Source organism: Myotis myotis, unplaced genomic scaffold (assembly GCF_014108235.1).
Source record: "Myotis myotis isolate mMyoMyo1 unplaced genomic scaffold, mMyoMyo1.p scaffold_m19_p_1, whole genome shotgun sequence".
NCBI classification, from domain to species: Eukaryota; Metazoa; Chordata; class Mammalia; order Chiroptera; family Vespertilionidae; genus Myotis; species Myotis myotis.
The window spans coordinates 186,856,388-186,873,987 of record NW_023416313.1 but is presented as its reverse complement, the minus strand read 5'-3'; the positions used below and the strand labels follow the sequence as shown (position 1 = coordinate 186,873,987).

Here is a 17,600-nt window from a genome sequence, read left to right as displayed (position 1 = left end):
TGAAGACTAAAAATTTTTCATTGGACTTAATAAAATGAAGGTCATTGGTGATTTAGATGGATTGATGGGGCAGAAGCCAGAGTGGCATGGGTTGAAGCTTAAGTACAAGGTGAAGAAATGGAGGCAGGGTAGTAGATAACTCTTTAAAGATGGTTGACAAAAAAGAAGGAAAAGAGGGGATGGTACCTGGGAAGATATGAAAGCATTATCAAAAATAAATTAAAAAAATTTTTTTTCAAGTCTGACATAATTTTTTTTTTTTATTGCTTAAAGTATTACAAAGGGTATTACATATGTGTCCATTTTATCCCCCCGCCCTAGACAGTCCCCTAGCCTCCCCTATCCCCCAATGTCTTATGTCCACTGGTTATGCTTATATGCATGCATACAAGTCCTTTAGTTGATCTCTTACCCCCCTACCTCCTGCCCCGCAACCCTCCCCGGCCTTCCTGCTGCAGTTTGACAATCTGTTTGAGGCAGCTCTGCCTCTGTATCTATTATTGTTCAAAAGTTTATAATGGTCTCTATTATCCATGAATGAGTGAGATCATGTGGTATTTTTCCTTCATTGACTGGCTTATTTCACTTAGCATAATGCTCTCCAGTTCCATCCATGACGTTGCAAATGGTAAGAGTTCCTTCCTTTTTAGAGCAGCATAGTATTCCATCGTGTAGATGTACCACAGTTTTCTAATCCATTCATCTACTGATGGGCACTTAGGCTGTTTCCAGATCTTAGCTATGGTGAATTGTGCTGCTATGAACATATGGGTGCATATATCCTTTCTGATTGGTGTTTCTGGTTTCTTGGGATATATTCCTAGAAGTGGGATCACAGGGTCAAATGGGAGTTCCATTTTCAGTTTTTTAAGGAAACTCCATACTGTCTTCCATAGTGGCTGCACCAGTCTGCATTCCCACCAGCAGTGCACAAGTGTTCCTTTTTCTCCACATCCTCTCCAGCACTTGTCGTTTGTTGATTTGTTGATGATAGCCAGTCTGACAGGTGTGAGATGGTACCTCATTGTTGTTTTGATTTGCATCTCTCGGATGATTAGTGACTTTGAGCATGTTTTCATATGTCTCTTGGCTTTCTGAATGTCCTCTTTTGAAAGGTGTCTATTTAGGTCCTTTGCCCATTTTTTGATTGGATTGTTTATCTTCCTTTTGTTAAGTTGTATGAGTTCCCTATAAATTTTGGAGATTAGGCCCTTATCAGATATGACATTGGCAAATATGTTTTCCCACACCGTGGGTTTTCTCGTTGTTTTGTTGATGGTTTCTTTTGCTGTGCAGAAGCTTTTTATTTTGATGTAGTCCCATTTGTTCATTTTCTCTTTCGTTTCAAGTGCCCTAGGAGCTGTATCAGTGAAGAAATTGCTTCGGCATATGTCTGAGATTTTGTTGCGTTTGGATTCTTCTAGAATTTTTATGGTTTCCTGTCGTACATTTAAGTCCTTTATCCATTTTGAGTTTATTTTTGTGTATGGTGTAAGTTGGTGGTCTAGTTTCATTTTATTGCATATATCTGTCCAATTTTCCCAACACCATTTATTGAAGAGACTATCTTGGCTCCATTGTATGTTCTTGCCTCCTTTGTCAAATATTAATTGAGCATATTGGTTCGGGCCGATTTCTGGGCTCTCTGTTCTATTCCATTGATCTATATGCCTATTCTTGTGCCAGTACCAGGCAGTTTTGAGAACAGTGGCTTTGTAATACATCTTGATATCTGGTATTGAGATCCCACCTACTTTGGTCTTTTTCAGGATTGCTGCAGCTATTCGGGGTCTTTTTTTATTCCAGATGAATTTTTGGAGAGTTCGTTCTAGATCTCTGAAGTATGCCGTTGGTATTTTAATGGGAAGTGCGTTGAATTTATAGATTGCTTTGGGTAGTATGGACATTTTAATGATGTTGATTCTACCAATCCATGAACACGGTATGTTCTTCCATCTGTTTATGTCTTCCTCTATATCTTTTTTCAACGTCCTGTAGTTTTCTGAGTAGAGGTCTTTTACCTCTTTAGTTAAGTTTATTCCTAGGTATCTTAATTTTTTTGGTGCGATGGTAAACGGGATTGTTTTTATGATCTCTCTTTCTGAAAGTTCACTATTGGTGTATAGAAATGCCTCGGATTTCTTGGGGTTAATTTTGTATCCTGCTACGTTGCCAAATTCATGTATTAAGTCCAGTAGCTTTTTGGTGGAGTCTCTAGGGTTTTGTATGTATAATATCATGTCGTCTGCAAATAAGGACAGTTTTACTTCCTCTTTTCCAATTTGGATGCCTTTTATTTCTTCTTCTTGCCGAATTGCAATGGCTAACACTTCCAGTACTATGTTGAACAGGAGTGGTGAGAGGGGGCATCCCTGTCTTGTTCCTGTTCTTAGGGGAAATGGTGTTAGTTTTTGTCCATTGAGTATGATGTTGGCTGTGGGCCTGTCATATATGGCTTTTATTATGTTGAGGTATGATCCTTCTACTCCCACCTTGCTGAGAGCTTTTATCAAAAATGGGTGTTGAATTTTGTCAAATGCTTTTTCTGCATCAATTGATATGACCATGTGGTTTTTTTCTTTCAATTTGTTTATGTGATGTGTCACGTTTATTGATTTGCGGATATTGTACCATCCTTGCATCCCTGGGATAAATCCTACTTGGTCATGGTGTATGATCTTTCTGATGTACTGCTGGATCCGATTTGCTAAGATTTTGTTGAGGATTTTGGCATCTATGTTCATGAGGGATATTGGCCTGTAATTCTCTTTCATTGTGTTGTCTTTACCTGGTTTTGGTATTAGGGTGATGCTGGCTTCATAGAATGAGCTTGGAAGTGTTCCTTCCTCTTGAATTTTTTGTAGTAGTCTGAGGAGGATAGGTTTTAGTTCTTCCTTGAATGTTTGGTAAAACTCCCCTGTGAAGCCGTCTGGTCCTGGGCTTTTGTTTGCTGGAAGCTTTTTGATGACTGCTTCAATTTCTTCCATAGTTATTGGCCTGTTGAGATTTTTAGATTCTTTCTGATTGAGTTTTGGAATGTTGTATTTTTCTAGGAATTTGTCCATTTCCTCCAGGTTGTCTAGTTTGTTGGAGTAGAGCTGTCCATAGTATTTTTTAACAATCATTTGTATTTCTGTGGGGAAGTCTGACATAATTTTTTTATTATCCCATTTTTTGCTTTAATTTCTTTGATAGCAGGTGTGCTTGAATATTGTTTTATGTGTTCATTAGTTGGTTGTATTTGTGGATTACGTTATATCTTTTTTCTGTTTTGCTGTTTGAATGGTTATCTTTTTATTTTTTTATAGGTAAGCTCTCTTTGTATATTTAGGCAATTAACTTACCGTGCATCATATTTTGTATAAATTTTCTGTTTGTTATTCATCTTTTATTTTTGCTTCATGGTATTTTTTTATAGAGAAGTTCAAAATTTTTATGTGTTCAAGTCTCCTTTCTTTCCTTCCTTCCTTCCTTTTATTTTTCCTTATGGTTTCTGGCTTTGGTGTCCTGTCTAGTTTAACATTTCATATCAAAGCCAGTCAATATACATCATCTTACAAATTTTATTCCTTCTCAACCCAGTGAAATTTTTTTTAATACTTTATTTTTTTCTTTATTTCTTTCAATATATTACAAGAATGCTATTTTTAGAATAAATAATAAATTTTGAGTCATAAATTTTTTACAGCATCAAGTAGTGGGACCAGACTTCATAGAGGTTATGTAGAAGAAGCCTCATTAGAAGACAAACCATCTCAGACTACCCACATTGTATTTGTTGTGCATGGCATCGGGCAGAAGATGGACCAAGGAAGAATTATCAAAAATACAGCAATGTGAGTTCTTTGATGAATACATTCTCCAGCTAGTTTAGAATCTAAACTTTGTTCCTCGCTATCTTCTTCCATATTTTCTTCCTTTTTTAAAAATAGCCACTCCAGATAATTACAACCAAGTGATTCAGTAGACATGGCTGCTTGTCTAATCAGTACCTATTTACGTGACCATTGAGAACTATTGATAATGATGCTTGGAGTGTAGGATTCTGTAAGTTACTGTAGAAAAGGACAGCATTTTAAACAAATGTAGTGTTTTTGAGTTTATAACTGAAAATGAGGGTTCCTCAACTCATCACTATTGATGTTTTTGACCAGATAATTTTTTAATATGGGTGGCTGACATATCAGTTGTAAGATATTTATCAATATTCCTGACCTCTTCTCACTAGTTGCAATTAGAACCCCTACTTGTAACAACTAAAAATGTTTCTTGACATTGCCAAGTGTCCTCTGGAGGAAAAAATTGTCCATGGTTGAGAACCACTAGTCTAAATGAACTTTTTTTTTTTTTTTTTGTAAATTCAGATAACAAACATACCACTTCCTAATAATTATGTCTCAATGAAAAACATAAAAACTGTACAGCCATCAAAGAACTTGTATGTATATATGCATAACCCATAGACACAAGCAACAGTGCAGTGAAGGCCTGGGGAAGGGGCAGGAACAGGGTGGAGGGAGGTCAAAAATGAATACATGAGAAGAAGAATAGAAATCTTAAAATATTTTTCTTTTATATACTCATATTTGTTAAAACTGAACATTTAATTGGATGAGAAAGAAATTGTTTTTTGGTAACCCAGAATGTATTTAGATCTTTTAAAATGGCAGCTTTGGGGATATAAAATCAATAAAAATATTACAGTTGACCCTTGACCCTTGCGCAGCACAAGGGTTAGGGGCTCTGATGTCCTTTGCCATTGAATATCTGTGTATAACTACAGTTGGCCCTCAATGTAGGAAGAGTCCCAACCACCAGTTGATCCTTGAACAACATGGTTTTGAATTGTGTAGGTCAATTGAAAAAAAATTGTGTATAAGTGGAATTGAGCAGTTCCAACTGGTGTTGTTCCAGGGTCAACTGTATTATGTTATAAACTAGAGGCCCAGTGCACAAAAATTTGTGCACTCGAGGGGGTCCCTCAGCCCGGCCTATGCCCTCTTGCAGTCTGGAACCCCTCAGAGCATGTCCACCTGCTGGCTTAGGCCCGCTCCCTGGAGATCGGGCCCAAGCTGGCAGTCAGACATCCCTCTGGCAGCCTGGCAGCCCTCGGGGGATGTCCACTTACCAGCAGGGAGCAGACGGACATCCTTAGTGCTGCTGAAGAGGCAGGAGAGGCTCCCGCCGCCACCACTGTGTTGGCAGCCATCAGCCTGGCTTGTGCTGAGCAGAGCCTCCCCTGTGGGAGCTCTCTGACCACCAGGGGGCAGCACCTGCATTGAGCATCTGCCCCCTGGTGGTCAGTATGTGTCATAGTGACCACTCATTCCCAGTCTTTCTGCTGTTAGGGTCAATTTGCATATTACCCTTTTACTATATAGGATAGAGGCCTGGTGCACAGGTGGGGGCCGGCTGGTTTGCCTGAAGGGTGTCCCGGATCAGGGTGGGGGTCCCACTTGGGTGCCTCGCCAGCCTGGGTGAGGGGCTGATGGGTGTTTGCAGGCTGGTCACACCCTCTTCAGGGTGGGGGTCCCCAATGGGGTGCCTGGCCAGCCTGGGTGAGGGTCTGATGGCTACAGGCTGGTCAAGCCCCCCCCCCCCAGTGGGGACCCTCACCCAATGGAGGTTTGGACAGCCTGGGTGAGGGGCTGATGGCTGTTTTCAGGTTGGCCACACCCCCTTTAGGGTGGGGGGTCCCCACTGGGGTGCCTGGCCAGTCTGGATGAGGGGCTGAGGGCCGTTTTCGGGCTGGCCAAGCCCCCGGTGACGGAAGCTCCCAGCCTCTCCTTTTTTTCTTTTTTTTCTTTTCTGGGATTTATTTACCTTCTATAATTGAAACTTTGTTGCCTTTTGCGGAGGCCACAGCCGGCTCAGGGCTGGAGGGGAAGCTTGGCTTCCTCCATCACCCAGGCAACCAAGCCTCCTGCTCGCTCCATGGCTGTCGGCCGCCATCTTGGTTGGGTTAATTTGCATATTGTCATTCTGATTGGCTGGTGGGTGTGGCATAAGGCATAGTAAGGGTATGGTCAATTTGCATGTTTGTCTTTTATTAGTGTAGATAATGCTTTTAAAATATATTAAAAATGAAGAAATAATTTTTAACTAATAGTATTGGGATAGCTAGATAACAATATGGATAAAAATAAAATTGGGTTCATTTTGCACACTAAGATAAATTTGAATTAGATCACATTTAAACATAAGAAATGAAACCATAAAGTATTGTGAATTTAAAAGATGGGGTTGAGGGGAGTTTGAATTCTTCGGCACCTTAGGAATAGAGAAAAACTGTCCTAACTATGACTTGATCCAGAAGCAATAAGGAAAAATATTGATAAATATTAGATCATCCCAAAGAAGCCATATGGCAAAAAATAGACAAACTGAGAGGAAACATCTGCAACTTATATCACAGATGAACAGTTAATATCTAGAACTTCTAAAAATAAAAGAAATAAAGTCTAACCACCTTACAGAAAAATGAGCTAAAGATGAGCCAGTTCCCAGAAAAGGAAATGGTCAACCATGCTCATAAAATGTATATTAAAATTACATAATATGCCATTTCTTGACTATTAGGTTAGCAAAAACCCAAAATTTGACAGTATACTCTTTTGGCCAGGCTGCGAATAATAGGCATTCACATACTTGTAGTGAAAAACAATGAAGGAGAGACTATATGGCAATATCTTTCAAAATTATATATGTATTTGTCCTCTGACCTAGCAAACTTACTTATAAGTCAAAGATATTATCAGCAAAAATACAAAAAGAGATCTGGCTGGTTTTGCTCAGTGGTTACAGCATCAGCCCAGGGACCAAAGAGTCGCAGGTTCAGTTCCCAGTAAAGATCATGTACCTCAATTTCAGGCTCAGTTCCTGCCCTGGGTCAGGAGCTATGTGGGAGGTAACCAGTTGATGTGTCTCTCTCACATCGATGTTTCTCTCTCTTGCTTCCCTCCCTCCCTTTCCTTCCCTTTCTTCCTTCCACTCTCTAATAATCAATAGACAAATATCCTTGGGTGAGGATTAAAAAAAATACAAAAAGATATATGCACAAGGCAATTCATTGCAAATGTTCAGCAGTAAGAGACTGGTTGATAAACTATTTAATATATGATGATAAACTGTGCATTTATAAAGCACAATGAAGAAGATATCTATGTTTTTATGGTTCTTTGAAAATATTCACAAAAGTGATAAACCTCTAGCTATACAGTATAAGAATAAAAAGAGAAAATTCAAATTACTAAAATCAGGAATGAAAGAGGGGACTTTACAGAATTCAAAAGGATTATAAGGGAATGCTATGCACAATTCTGTGTCAACAAGTTAGATAACCTAGATGAAGTGGGCAAATTTCTAGCAAGACACAAGCTGACAAACTGATATGGTAATAAGTAGCAAGAAATAGAAAATCCAAATTGCCCTTTAACAAGTAAAACATTTGAATTAATAATAAAACAAATTCTTCCAAAAACACAAAATAGCTCAAGACCAGATAGATGACTTTACTGTGAATTCTACAAAACATTAAAAGAAGACTTAGCAACAATTCTTCACAAAATCTCCAAAAATAGAAGAAGACTTCTCAGCTCATTCTATGAAGCCAGTATTATCCTAATACCAAAACCAGATAAAGACATCACAAGGAGGGAGGAACACTATAGACCAATAATCACTATGAATAAAAATAAATATCACTATGGACACACAAATTTTAAACCAAATACCAGTAATATGTAAGAGGATTATACACTACTAGAGGCCCAGTGCACGAAATTTGTGCATGGTAAAGGGAGTGTCCCTCAGCCTGGCCTGTGCCCTCTCACAATCTGGGATCCTTTGGGTAGGGTCCCTAGGCCTGGCCGGTGATCAGGGCCTATCGAGGATTTCCTTCCCCTGGCTGGCGGCCGGCAGCAGGCCCCACCCCCACCATTGCCACTGCTTGCCAGCTGCGGCGCTGCCCCTTATCCCTGCCACCAGTCGCCTCCCTCTGTGGGTGACAGGCATAGAGTGTGATCGCTTGGCTGGCTGGGCCTCCCTCTGTGGGATGATCGATCATGGGGCCCCCAGATCAATCGCCCCGCAAAGGGAGGCCCCACCCTGCCAGGGCTCCGCGATCGATTGCTATGCAGAGAGAGTGGCCAGGGCCTCCCTCTTTGGGGCAATTGGGTGATGGCGGGGCCCCCCGACCAATCGCATCGCACCTGCCTTGGCTGGCCTGGCACCAGTGTGTGTCATAGCGTGGTCATCCGGAAGGTTGTCCAGATGGTTGTTCTGCTGTTTGGACAATTTGCATATTGCGCTTTTATTATTATAGATGGCCAAATGGGATTTATCCCAGAAATGCAAGATTGGTTCAAGATTTAAAAGAATCAAGAGTACTACACCACATTAACAGAGCAAAAGGAAAAATAGATACATGTGGCTTAACTAGAAGTAAAAGGAAATTTCTTTGATCTGATAAAGAGCATCTATAAGCCCAGAACTAAAATTATACTTTAACAGCAAAAGACTAAAAGTTTTCTCCCAAGATCAAGAACAAAACAAAGGTATCTCCTCCTATCACTTCCATTCAACCTTGTACTGTAGGTTTAAACCTGGACAATTAGGCAAGAAAAAGAAATAAAAGATATCCAGGTTAGAAGGGAAGAAATAAAACTGTTTACAGATGAAATGATCTTAAATATAGGAAATCTTAAGGAATTCACACATACATACACATACAACTATAAAGGCTCATAAATGAACTCAGCAAAGTTACAGGATACAAGATCAATATACAAAAATCAATTGTATTTATATACTAGCTATGAACAACCTGAAAATTAAATTAAGAAAGCATTTCCACTTACAATAGCATCAACAAGAATAAATTACTTAGGAATAAGTATAAAAAAGAAGTGGAAGATTTGCACACTGAAAACTATAATATGTCATTGAAAGAAATTAAAAAGACCTAAATAAATGGAAATGGCAACCCATGATTGTACCTTAGAAGATTTAGTGCTGTTAAAATGGTAGTACTTCTCAAATTGACCTACAAAGTCATCACAATCCCACCAGTCTTTTTTGCACAAATTGACAAACTGATTCTGAAATTCACATAGAAAGGCAAGGGACCCAGAACAGCCCACACTATCTTGAGAAAGAACAAAGATGGAGAACTTATACTTCCCAATTTTATAACTTACTACAATGCTATAGTAATCAAGACATTGTGGTTCTGGCTGATATAAAGATAGAACAATGGAGTAGAATTGAGAGTTCCATTGATTTTTTACAAGAGTGCCAAAATGATTCAATGAGGAAAGAATGGCCTTTTAACAAATGGTACATGACATCAAAACTAGAAGCCATAAAAGAAAAAAAATACATAAATTGGATGTCAAAATTTAAAACTTTTGTTCTTTAACAGACACTATTAAAAAATGAAGACCAGCCACAAAATGGGAGAAAATATTTGCAAATTATCTGATAAGGTCTAGCATTTAGGATATTTGAAGAACTCTCACAATTCAACAGTAAAAGAAACGGCCCAATTTTTTAAATAGGTAAAAGATTTGAATAAACATTTGTCCAAATAATTATACAAATGGCCCGTAAACACATTTAAAAGATGCTCAATATCATTAGTCAATAAGGAGATGTAGTTCAAGATCACAAAGAGATATACCACTTCATACTCACTAGGATACACATCAAAAAGAAAATAACAGGTGTTAGTAGGATTGTGAAAAATTAAAACCTTCATGTTGCTGATGGGCTTATAAAATAATACTGCTGCTTTCAAAAATGGTTTGACACTTTCTCAAAAGTTAAATGTAGAGTTAGCATCACAATTCCACTCTTAGGTTTATACCCAAGTGAATTGAAAACATCTACACAAAAACTTGTTAAAGAATATTCATAGCAGCCCTGGCCAGTGTGGCTTGGTTAGATTCCCCAGTCAGGGCACATGCTCAGATTGTGTATTCAGTCCCTGGTCTGCAGGAGGCAATCATTGATGTTTCTCTCTCACCAATCTCTCTCTCTCTCTCTCTCTCTCTCTCTCTCTCTCTCTCTCTCTCTCTCTCTCTCTCTCTCTCTCCCCCTCTCTCCCTTCCCCCCTCCCTTCCTTTCTAAAATCAATACGAACATTTAAAAAAAAAATTTTCCAAAATATATTTATGGCACCATCCTATATAATAAAAGGGTAATACGCAAATCAACCAAACGGCAGAACTGATTGCTATGACGCGCACTGACCACCAGAGTTCAACTTTTTATTGAATGTGTTACAAAGGAGGTTTGTTTAGTCAAAAAGACCAAAGCCCATGTCAGACTCCTCGGATTCTTCTTTCTTTGCTTCCACTTTCTTCTCTTCAGTGGGGCAGCAGTGGTGGAGGGGGTAGGACCTCCTGGTGCAGCACTACTGCTGGGGCAGGTCCACCAGCCCCTGCTGCAAAGGAGGTTCCCAGTGTTGACATTAGTCAGAGCCTTTGCAAACAAATCGGCCGGAAAGGTTCAACATTTACACCAGCTGTTTTAATGAGGGCACTGATCTTATCCTCCATTACTGGCACTTCACATGCAGGCGAGCTCTGAGACCAGGCCATGGAGCGAGCAAGTGCTGGGTGAGCACAGCCAGGAGCAGTGCTGGTCCCCAGATGAAGTGAGGGCCTCACCCCAACTTGGCCTTAATGCTTCCAAAGGACCAAGCACTTACCAGTAGATGGGGAAAGGAGGCGAAAGATTTATTCTGTATCTTGATTGTGGTGGTGCTATCCACAAGATTCGCAGACATTTGGTCCACACCCAAAGGTTCTTGATATTTGCTCCTGTCCAAAACTCCCATAGAGACTTTCGGTCCACGCCAACCCATCTAGGCTACCTAGGCAAGGAGAGGTATTGTTGGCATAGAGCCACATGCTGTTATCCTATATAATAAAAGCCTAATACGCTAAGTGTCCGGTCATCCGGTTGGCCGTTCAGCCAGTCAAAACGTAATATGCTAATGATATGCTAAGGCTGCTCAACCACTTGCTATGATGTGTGCTGACCACCAGGGGGCAGACAGTTGACCGGTCAACCAGTTGCTATGACATGCACTGACCACCAGGGAGAAGATGCTCTGACTGGTAGGTGAGCTTGCTGCAGGGTCCAGCTGATCAGGACTGAGCAAGACAGGCCGGACATGCCCTGGAGCCCTCCCGCGGCCCCTACCTGGCTGGCCAATCTCCTGCATCCCTCCCTGGCCCCAATCGTGCACCAGTGGGGTCCCTCGGCCTGGCCTGTGCCCTCTTGCAATCTGGGACCCCTGGGGCAATGTCGGAGAGCCGGTTTCATCCCAAACCCCCAGGCCAGGCCGAGGGACCCCACTGGTGCACAAAATTGTGCACCAGGCCTCTAGTTGAATTAATAAAACCTGGTATATCTTTTATGTGTTAATCCTGTAAGCCAAAAGCATAAATAAGTGCTATGGGCTGTTTAAGGCCAGCAGCATTGTCTTACGCATGGACTTTTGGACAGGACCAAATATGAAGGAACATTTGGCATGGACAGAATATGCTTTGAAATGAACTATTGTATGGTATAGTGGTAATTAAAACAAAATTGGTTGTGGTTATAAGCAAGTGTGTTATAATTAAAAACATTTTATACCATATAATTACATTTGTGAAGTTACTCTGATAAAGTTTTGTTTTGTTTTTATTTTGTTGTTTTTTAGGATGAGAGAGGCTGCTAGAAAAATAGAAGAAAGACATTTTTCCAACCATGCAACACATGTTGAATTTCTGCCTGTTGAGTGGCGGTCAAAACTTACTCTTGATGGAGGTACATTATGTTGAAAAGTTACATGATTTGGCCCTGTTCAGGATGGCTCAGTAATAGAGCACTGGCCCACACACCAAAGGGTCAAAGTTCGATTCCTGGTCAAGGGCATTTACCTGGCTTGCAGGTCCATCCCAGGCCCAAGTCAGGCACGTGGTTAGAAGTCCAGTGCACTGTCCATTATACAATGGAGCCACCTAACTTGTCAATACTCTTAAAACATATTGTCACAATTCTTTTTTTTATTAATGATTTCAGAGAGGAAGGCAGAGATAGAAACATCAAAGATGAGAAAGAATCATTGATCGGCTGCCTCCTTCACGCCCCGTACTGGGGATTGAGCCCGCCACCTGGGCATGTGCCCTTGACTGGAATCGAACCCAGGACCCTTCAGTCCATGGGGCCGACACTCCATCCACTGAGCCAAGTCAGCTAGGGTACAATTCTTTATTAGCTTACATTCTCTTCCTAATAATTTTCCTTCCGTATATTTGGAAGGTAAAATATCAGGTTTTTTGTTTTCTTTTGTTGTTTTTCTTACATTCCCTGGGCTGGTAATATTTAAGTAAATCATGTTTATCTCCTTCCTTGAAGAATTGTTAGCCAAAATATGCATATTTTAAACAAAATGTATTCTTTCAGTATGAAAACAATTAAAATAGAATGATTAGGTTATTTACATAACCTGGAAAACGAGAGAATTGTACTAGATACAATAGCAGCTGCCATTTGTGGAGCCTTTGCTGTGTGCCTGGCACTTTGCAATTCATTTTTCATGGAGTATCTCAATTTTCTCATAAATAAATGAAATACTACATTATTTTCTCTATTTTACTGTTAAGGAAACTGAAACTCAGTAAAAGGTGAATTTACCTAAGAATAGTAAGCAGAGTCTAGCTTTGCTTGATACCAGAGCCCTTATTCATTAACATTGCTAACCTGCCTCTCTGGATGATTTTCAAGTCAGATTCTGTCTCATAGGCAGGAATGTCATTTATAGCTAATAGACCAAAATGGCATCAAAAGTTGCAATAACTGTAAAACAAAAATGCTAGTGATCAAAGAAGATTTCATAGCAGCAGTAGCTCATATTTAAAAATTGTAGTATAAAAATACTATCTTTTGTGCTTTTCCCAATCAGATAAGTTTCTTGGGCTAGTCAGGAATGTAGACAACATAGATGAATTCATGTTTAATAAAATCCTCAAGAGTTTGTAATTTTTTGTTAGATTTAAATTACTAGGATAGAATCTTGAAGGTGGCATTATTCTGAGTAAAAGAAGCTAAAGGAAAAACACCACTCTCCATTCTCAATATTTCTGACACCAAATAAAGGTGGGGGGGGGGCGTGATTATCCCCCTACCACCAATTGTCTAATTCTTGGTGCACACCAACTAGGTGTCCAACAATTTAACTCAGTTCTGACACTACCCAGATATAGCGCAGACAGATTAAAGGCACAGTTCCACAAGACTCCCCTCACTTCAGATGCCAATCACAAGTCCCAGATTGGTGCCTGCTATAATTTAGGGGGTCCTATGACCCCATTATGAGGTTTAATTTACTAGATCTACTTTAAAAAATTCAGGAAACATTTACTTATTTTTAGTGGTCTAAAGGATATTACAGAGAATATAGATGGCCCTAGTCAGTTTGGTTCAGTGGATAGAGCATTGGCCTGCAGACTGAAGGGTCTTGGCTTCGATTCTGGTTAAGGGAACATACATCAGTTGCAGGCTCCATTTCCACCCCTGGTAGGGGAATGTGTAGGAGGCAACCAATCAATGTATTTCCCTCACACCAATGTTTCTCTCTCTCTCTCTCTCTCTCTCTCTCTCTCTCTCTCTCTCTCTCTCTCTCTTTCTTCCTCCCCCCCCCCCCCCCCGCTTCCTTCCACTCTCTCTAAAAATCAATGGGAAAAAATCCTCGGGTAAGGATTAACAAAATACATACATATATATATATATATGTACATATATGTATGTACATATATATATGTATGTACACATACATACATATATATATACTGTATATATAGGTTCACCTATGTGGAAGTTCTCCAGTCCCTGTTGTTTAGGGGTTTTATGGAGCTTCCATTATGTAGACATAAGTGATTAACTAATTGGCTGTTGATGATTAACTCAATCTCCAGCCTTTCCCCTTCCCAGAGGTCAGAGGATGGGACAGAAACTTCAACCCTCTAACTACATGGCTGATTCCTCTGGCAACCTACCCATCTTCCAAGAGTCACCTCATTAGCATAAGCTTAAGTATAATTGAAAGAGGCTTATTATGAATAATAAAAGACATACCTGTCACCCCTATCACTCAGGAAATTACAAGGATTTTAGGAATCTTGAGCCAGAAACCGGAGACAAAAACTATAAATAGATGTTTGTTATTATACACAGTCTCACAGAAACCAATCTCAAAGGTTACATACTTATGCTCCACATATGTGGCATACTGGAAAAGGCAAAACTATAGGGACAGAGAACAGGTCAGTGGATGCCAGGGTTACAGGAAGGCTAGGGTTTGAATTAAAAAGAGCAGCATGTGAGAGTTTTTAAGGTGATGAAACAGTTCTGTATCCTGACCATGGTGATAGTTCTGTAAAACCGTATATGCATTAAAACTAAGAGTTATTTGCCGTAGCCAGTTTGGTTAGGGCCCAGCAGACTGAAGGGTCCCAGGTTCCATTCCAGGCGAGGGCGTGCACCTCTGTTGCAGGCTTGGTCCATGCAGGAGGCAACCAATTAGTGTGTCTCTCTTACCTCAGTGTTTTTCATTCTCTGTTTCTCCCCCTCCCTTCCACTCTCTCTAAAAAAGGAGTCAATGGAAAAATATCCTTGGGTGAGGATTAACAACATAAACACCACCAAAAACCTAGGAGTTGTTTTTACTGTTTATAAATTTTTAAATAATGATAAAAGGTATTTACCTATAGCAAACATCATTTTTAAGTTCCTAGAAATAAATCTAATAAAATATGTACATTGATATTAAAAATGAAAAAAACTGTTACAAGACATTAAATTCAAGTTAAATAAATATAAAGATAATTTTCTTAGGTTTCATGACTCAGTATCTTAGAGTTGTTAATTTTCCGAAATTGGTTTCTAGATTTTATGCACTTCTAATCAAAATCCTAATAGAGTTTTTCCTGAAACTTGGCAAGCTGATTCTAAAATTATTATAGAAGAGCAAAGGTTCCAAAATAGCCAAGATACAGAACAAGAGGGGAGGAGGGGAGTCATGTTGGTACAAGGATAGGCCAGTGCACTAGACTAGAGACTCTGGAAAACAAACCTGCACTTAGAAAACAAACCTGATATATGACTGAGCTGGTATTATAGATCATTGGTGAAAGGATGGCCTATTCCATAAATGGTATTTGGTAACTGGTTATTCTTTGAGGGGAGAGGGGAGTAAAAACAATCCCTACCTCACATTCCAAATGGATCAAATATAATATATGAAAGCCAGGACATTAGAAAAATACAAGAGAGTATCTTCTTAAGACAGGAAAACACGACTACAAAGTAACGTGGATAAACTTGATTACAATTATCTCAGTAGACATAGAGTGACAGACAAACCACAAACTGAGACAAGAGCTTGCAAAAGAGCAACAGATATAGCCACCAAAGTTTTAATATCCAGAATAAAAAAGAGAGCACTTGAAGAGATTATATACATATATATATATATAAAATGTATATGTTTTATATGTTAATATTTTAAAATATTTTATATACTATATATAATATGTATCTCACTAGTGTAGTAATAAAGGAAGTGCAAATTAAAACCACAGTAAAATAGCATTGACACCCATCAGTTTAGCAAAAATTTAAGGTGAGGCTGTGCATCAATGAGGATGTGTAGCAGTGAGGATTTTCATTCACTGTTGTTGGGAATGTAAACTGGTACAATCACTTTGGAAGACAGTTTGACATTATCTTGTAAAGTCGAATGTGTATGTGCCCTATGACACAACAGTTTCACTCCTAGATATATATACGCTAAGGAAAATCTTACACGTGTGCACCAGGAAACATAAAACAGTGTTATTAGGAGCATAGAACTTCTTTGTATTTCTATAAGAAATGCAAATTTTTCTGCATCTCTAATCATCTTATTAAGTGTTTAATAGAATAGTCTTCCCATGGTAGAATTTCCATAAATTAGCTGTAACTCAGAGGCTGCACATATTTGCAATACTATTTATATGACAGATTTTTTTCCTTACTTACAACAACTTTATCTTGTTTACTGCAGTTGCCCATTGCGTATTTGTCTTCGTGCATATTTTTAATTTGACAGCTCTTCCTCGTAGGATCTTTATTTTACTAAAAATCGATAAGTGTGAAGTGTAAAGAAACTTTTTAATTTGTTGCTGGTTTGCCACCAGTGCTTCTAGGCATTCCGCATGGGTATTGCCAGGCCCAAGGTGCATAGTCCAAAAAAAGAAAAGAAAGGAAACAGAAAATGAGGTACAGAAAGAGTGAGATTGTGTGCCTAACACCTGTTTCAGGAATAGAGATGGCCTGGTTTTGTTCTGGGACCCCTGAATATCATGCAAACGCCAGTACAGAAAATGGTCAGGCTTCATAGATTTGACAATGGCCTTCATCCTTTAATGTTCTTTCTCTTCCCCTTTTTGTCTTTTTTTCTTGCTGTATTTTGCAAGGAAAAGATCATTAGATCCAAAATTAGTCTTGCATATTGAAATGTTAACTTAAAGAGCTGTGATTTCAGGGAATGTAATTTTTTTCACAATTTATTTTTCCCCTAAAACAGATATCTTCTGTAAGTTTGTTTGTTTTTTGTTTGTTTGTTTGTAGACACTGTTGATTCCATTACTCCTGATAAAGTACGAGGTTTAAGGGATATGTTGAACAGCAGTGCAATGGACATAATGTATTATACTAGCCCACTTTATAGAGATGAAGTAAGTATAATGATTACCTTATAATGATTACCTTATTTACAAACACACACACGTATCATTGGTAGTACTCCTAAGAAGGTATCCTGAATGTTCAGACTAAAACGTACTGAGGCGTGTCCCCAAAAGTAATAATAAGGGTTTGTTTTTGTTTTTTAGGTTGACATTAATAGCAACAGAAGCTAGAAAGAGAAAAGCGTCAGACTCAAACCTCTGGCCTTTGGCTAATGACTAAGAAAGTGGTCACTTCTATTTTGCTCTTATAATCTTTAAAGATAATTATCCTCAGAATGGAATTAAATAAAAGATATTTAATAGGAAGAGGGAAATGGAAAGAGAACACCCAGTGTTTTAAATTAGTTTTTTATTCAGTTGAATTTCATGGAAAAGTGCTCAGAATTTGTGGCTGAGATTCATTAGCAATCTTTAGCAATGTTTCCTGAATATCCCTAATAAGATGAATTACTTGGGCCCTAGCTGGTTTGGCTCAGTGGACAGAGTGTTGGCCTGCAGACTGAAGGGTCCCCGGTTCGATTCCAGGGGGCGTTCAGGAAGCAGCCAATTTATGATCCTCTCTCATCATTGATGTTTCTATCTCTCTCTCCCTCTCCCTTCCTCTCTGAAATCAATAAAAATATATATTTTTTAAAAAGATCAATCACTTGGGGTGCTCATTAAAAATGCAGGCATAAAAGAACACCATGGGGAAACCTTGGAATTTGAATTATTGTGAATTTATGATTTGAAAGTAAGTGGGTGTTTATAGATATTATCTATATATATTTAAGTGTATATTGTTTATACCTGCATATATTTCCTACTCTGTTCACT

General features: G+C 39.1%; 1 protein-coding gene across 10 annotated transcripts in view; it reads left to right on the top strand.

Moving 5' to 3' along the window:
• The window catches only part of DDHD1 (DDHD domain containing 1), a 79,874-nt gene that overhangs the window by 35,480 nt on the left and 26,794 nt on the right, over positions 1-17,600 (top strand). For all 10 annotated transcript variants that reach the window (XM_036307385.1, XM_036307377.1, XM_036307403.1 and 7 more), the window contains 3 exons: positions 3,689-3,836; positions 11,714-11,820; positions 16,666-16,772. In XM_036307385.1, coding sequence (XP_036163278.1) covers positions 3,689-3,836; positions 11,714-11,820; positions 16,666-16,772 — 362 coding nt within the window. The remainder of the gene's footprint in view (positions 1-3,688; positions 3,837-11,713; positions 11,821-16,665; positions 16,773-17,600) is intronic.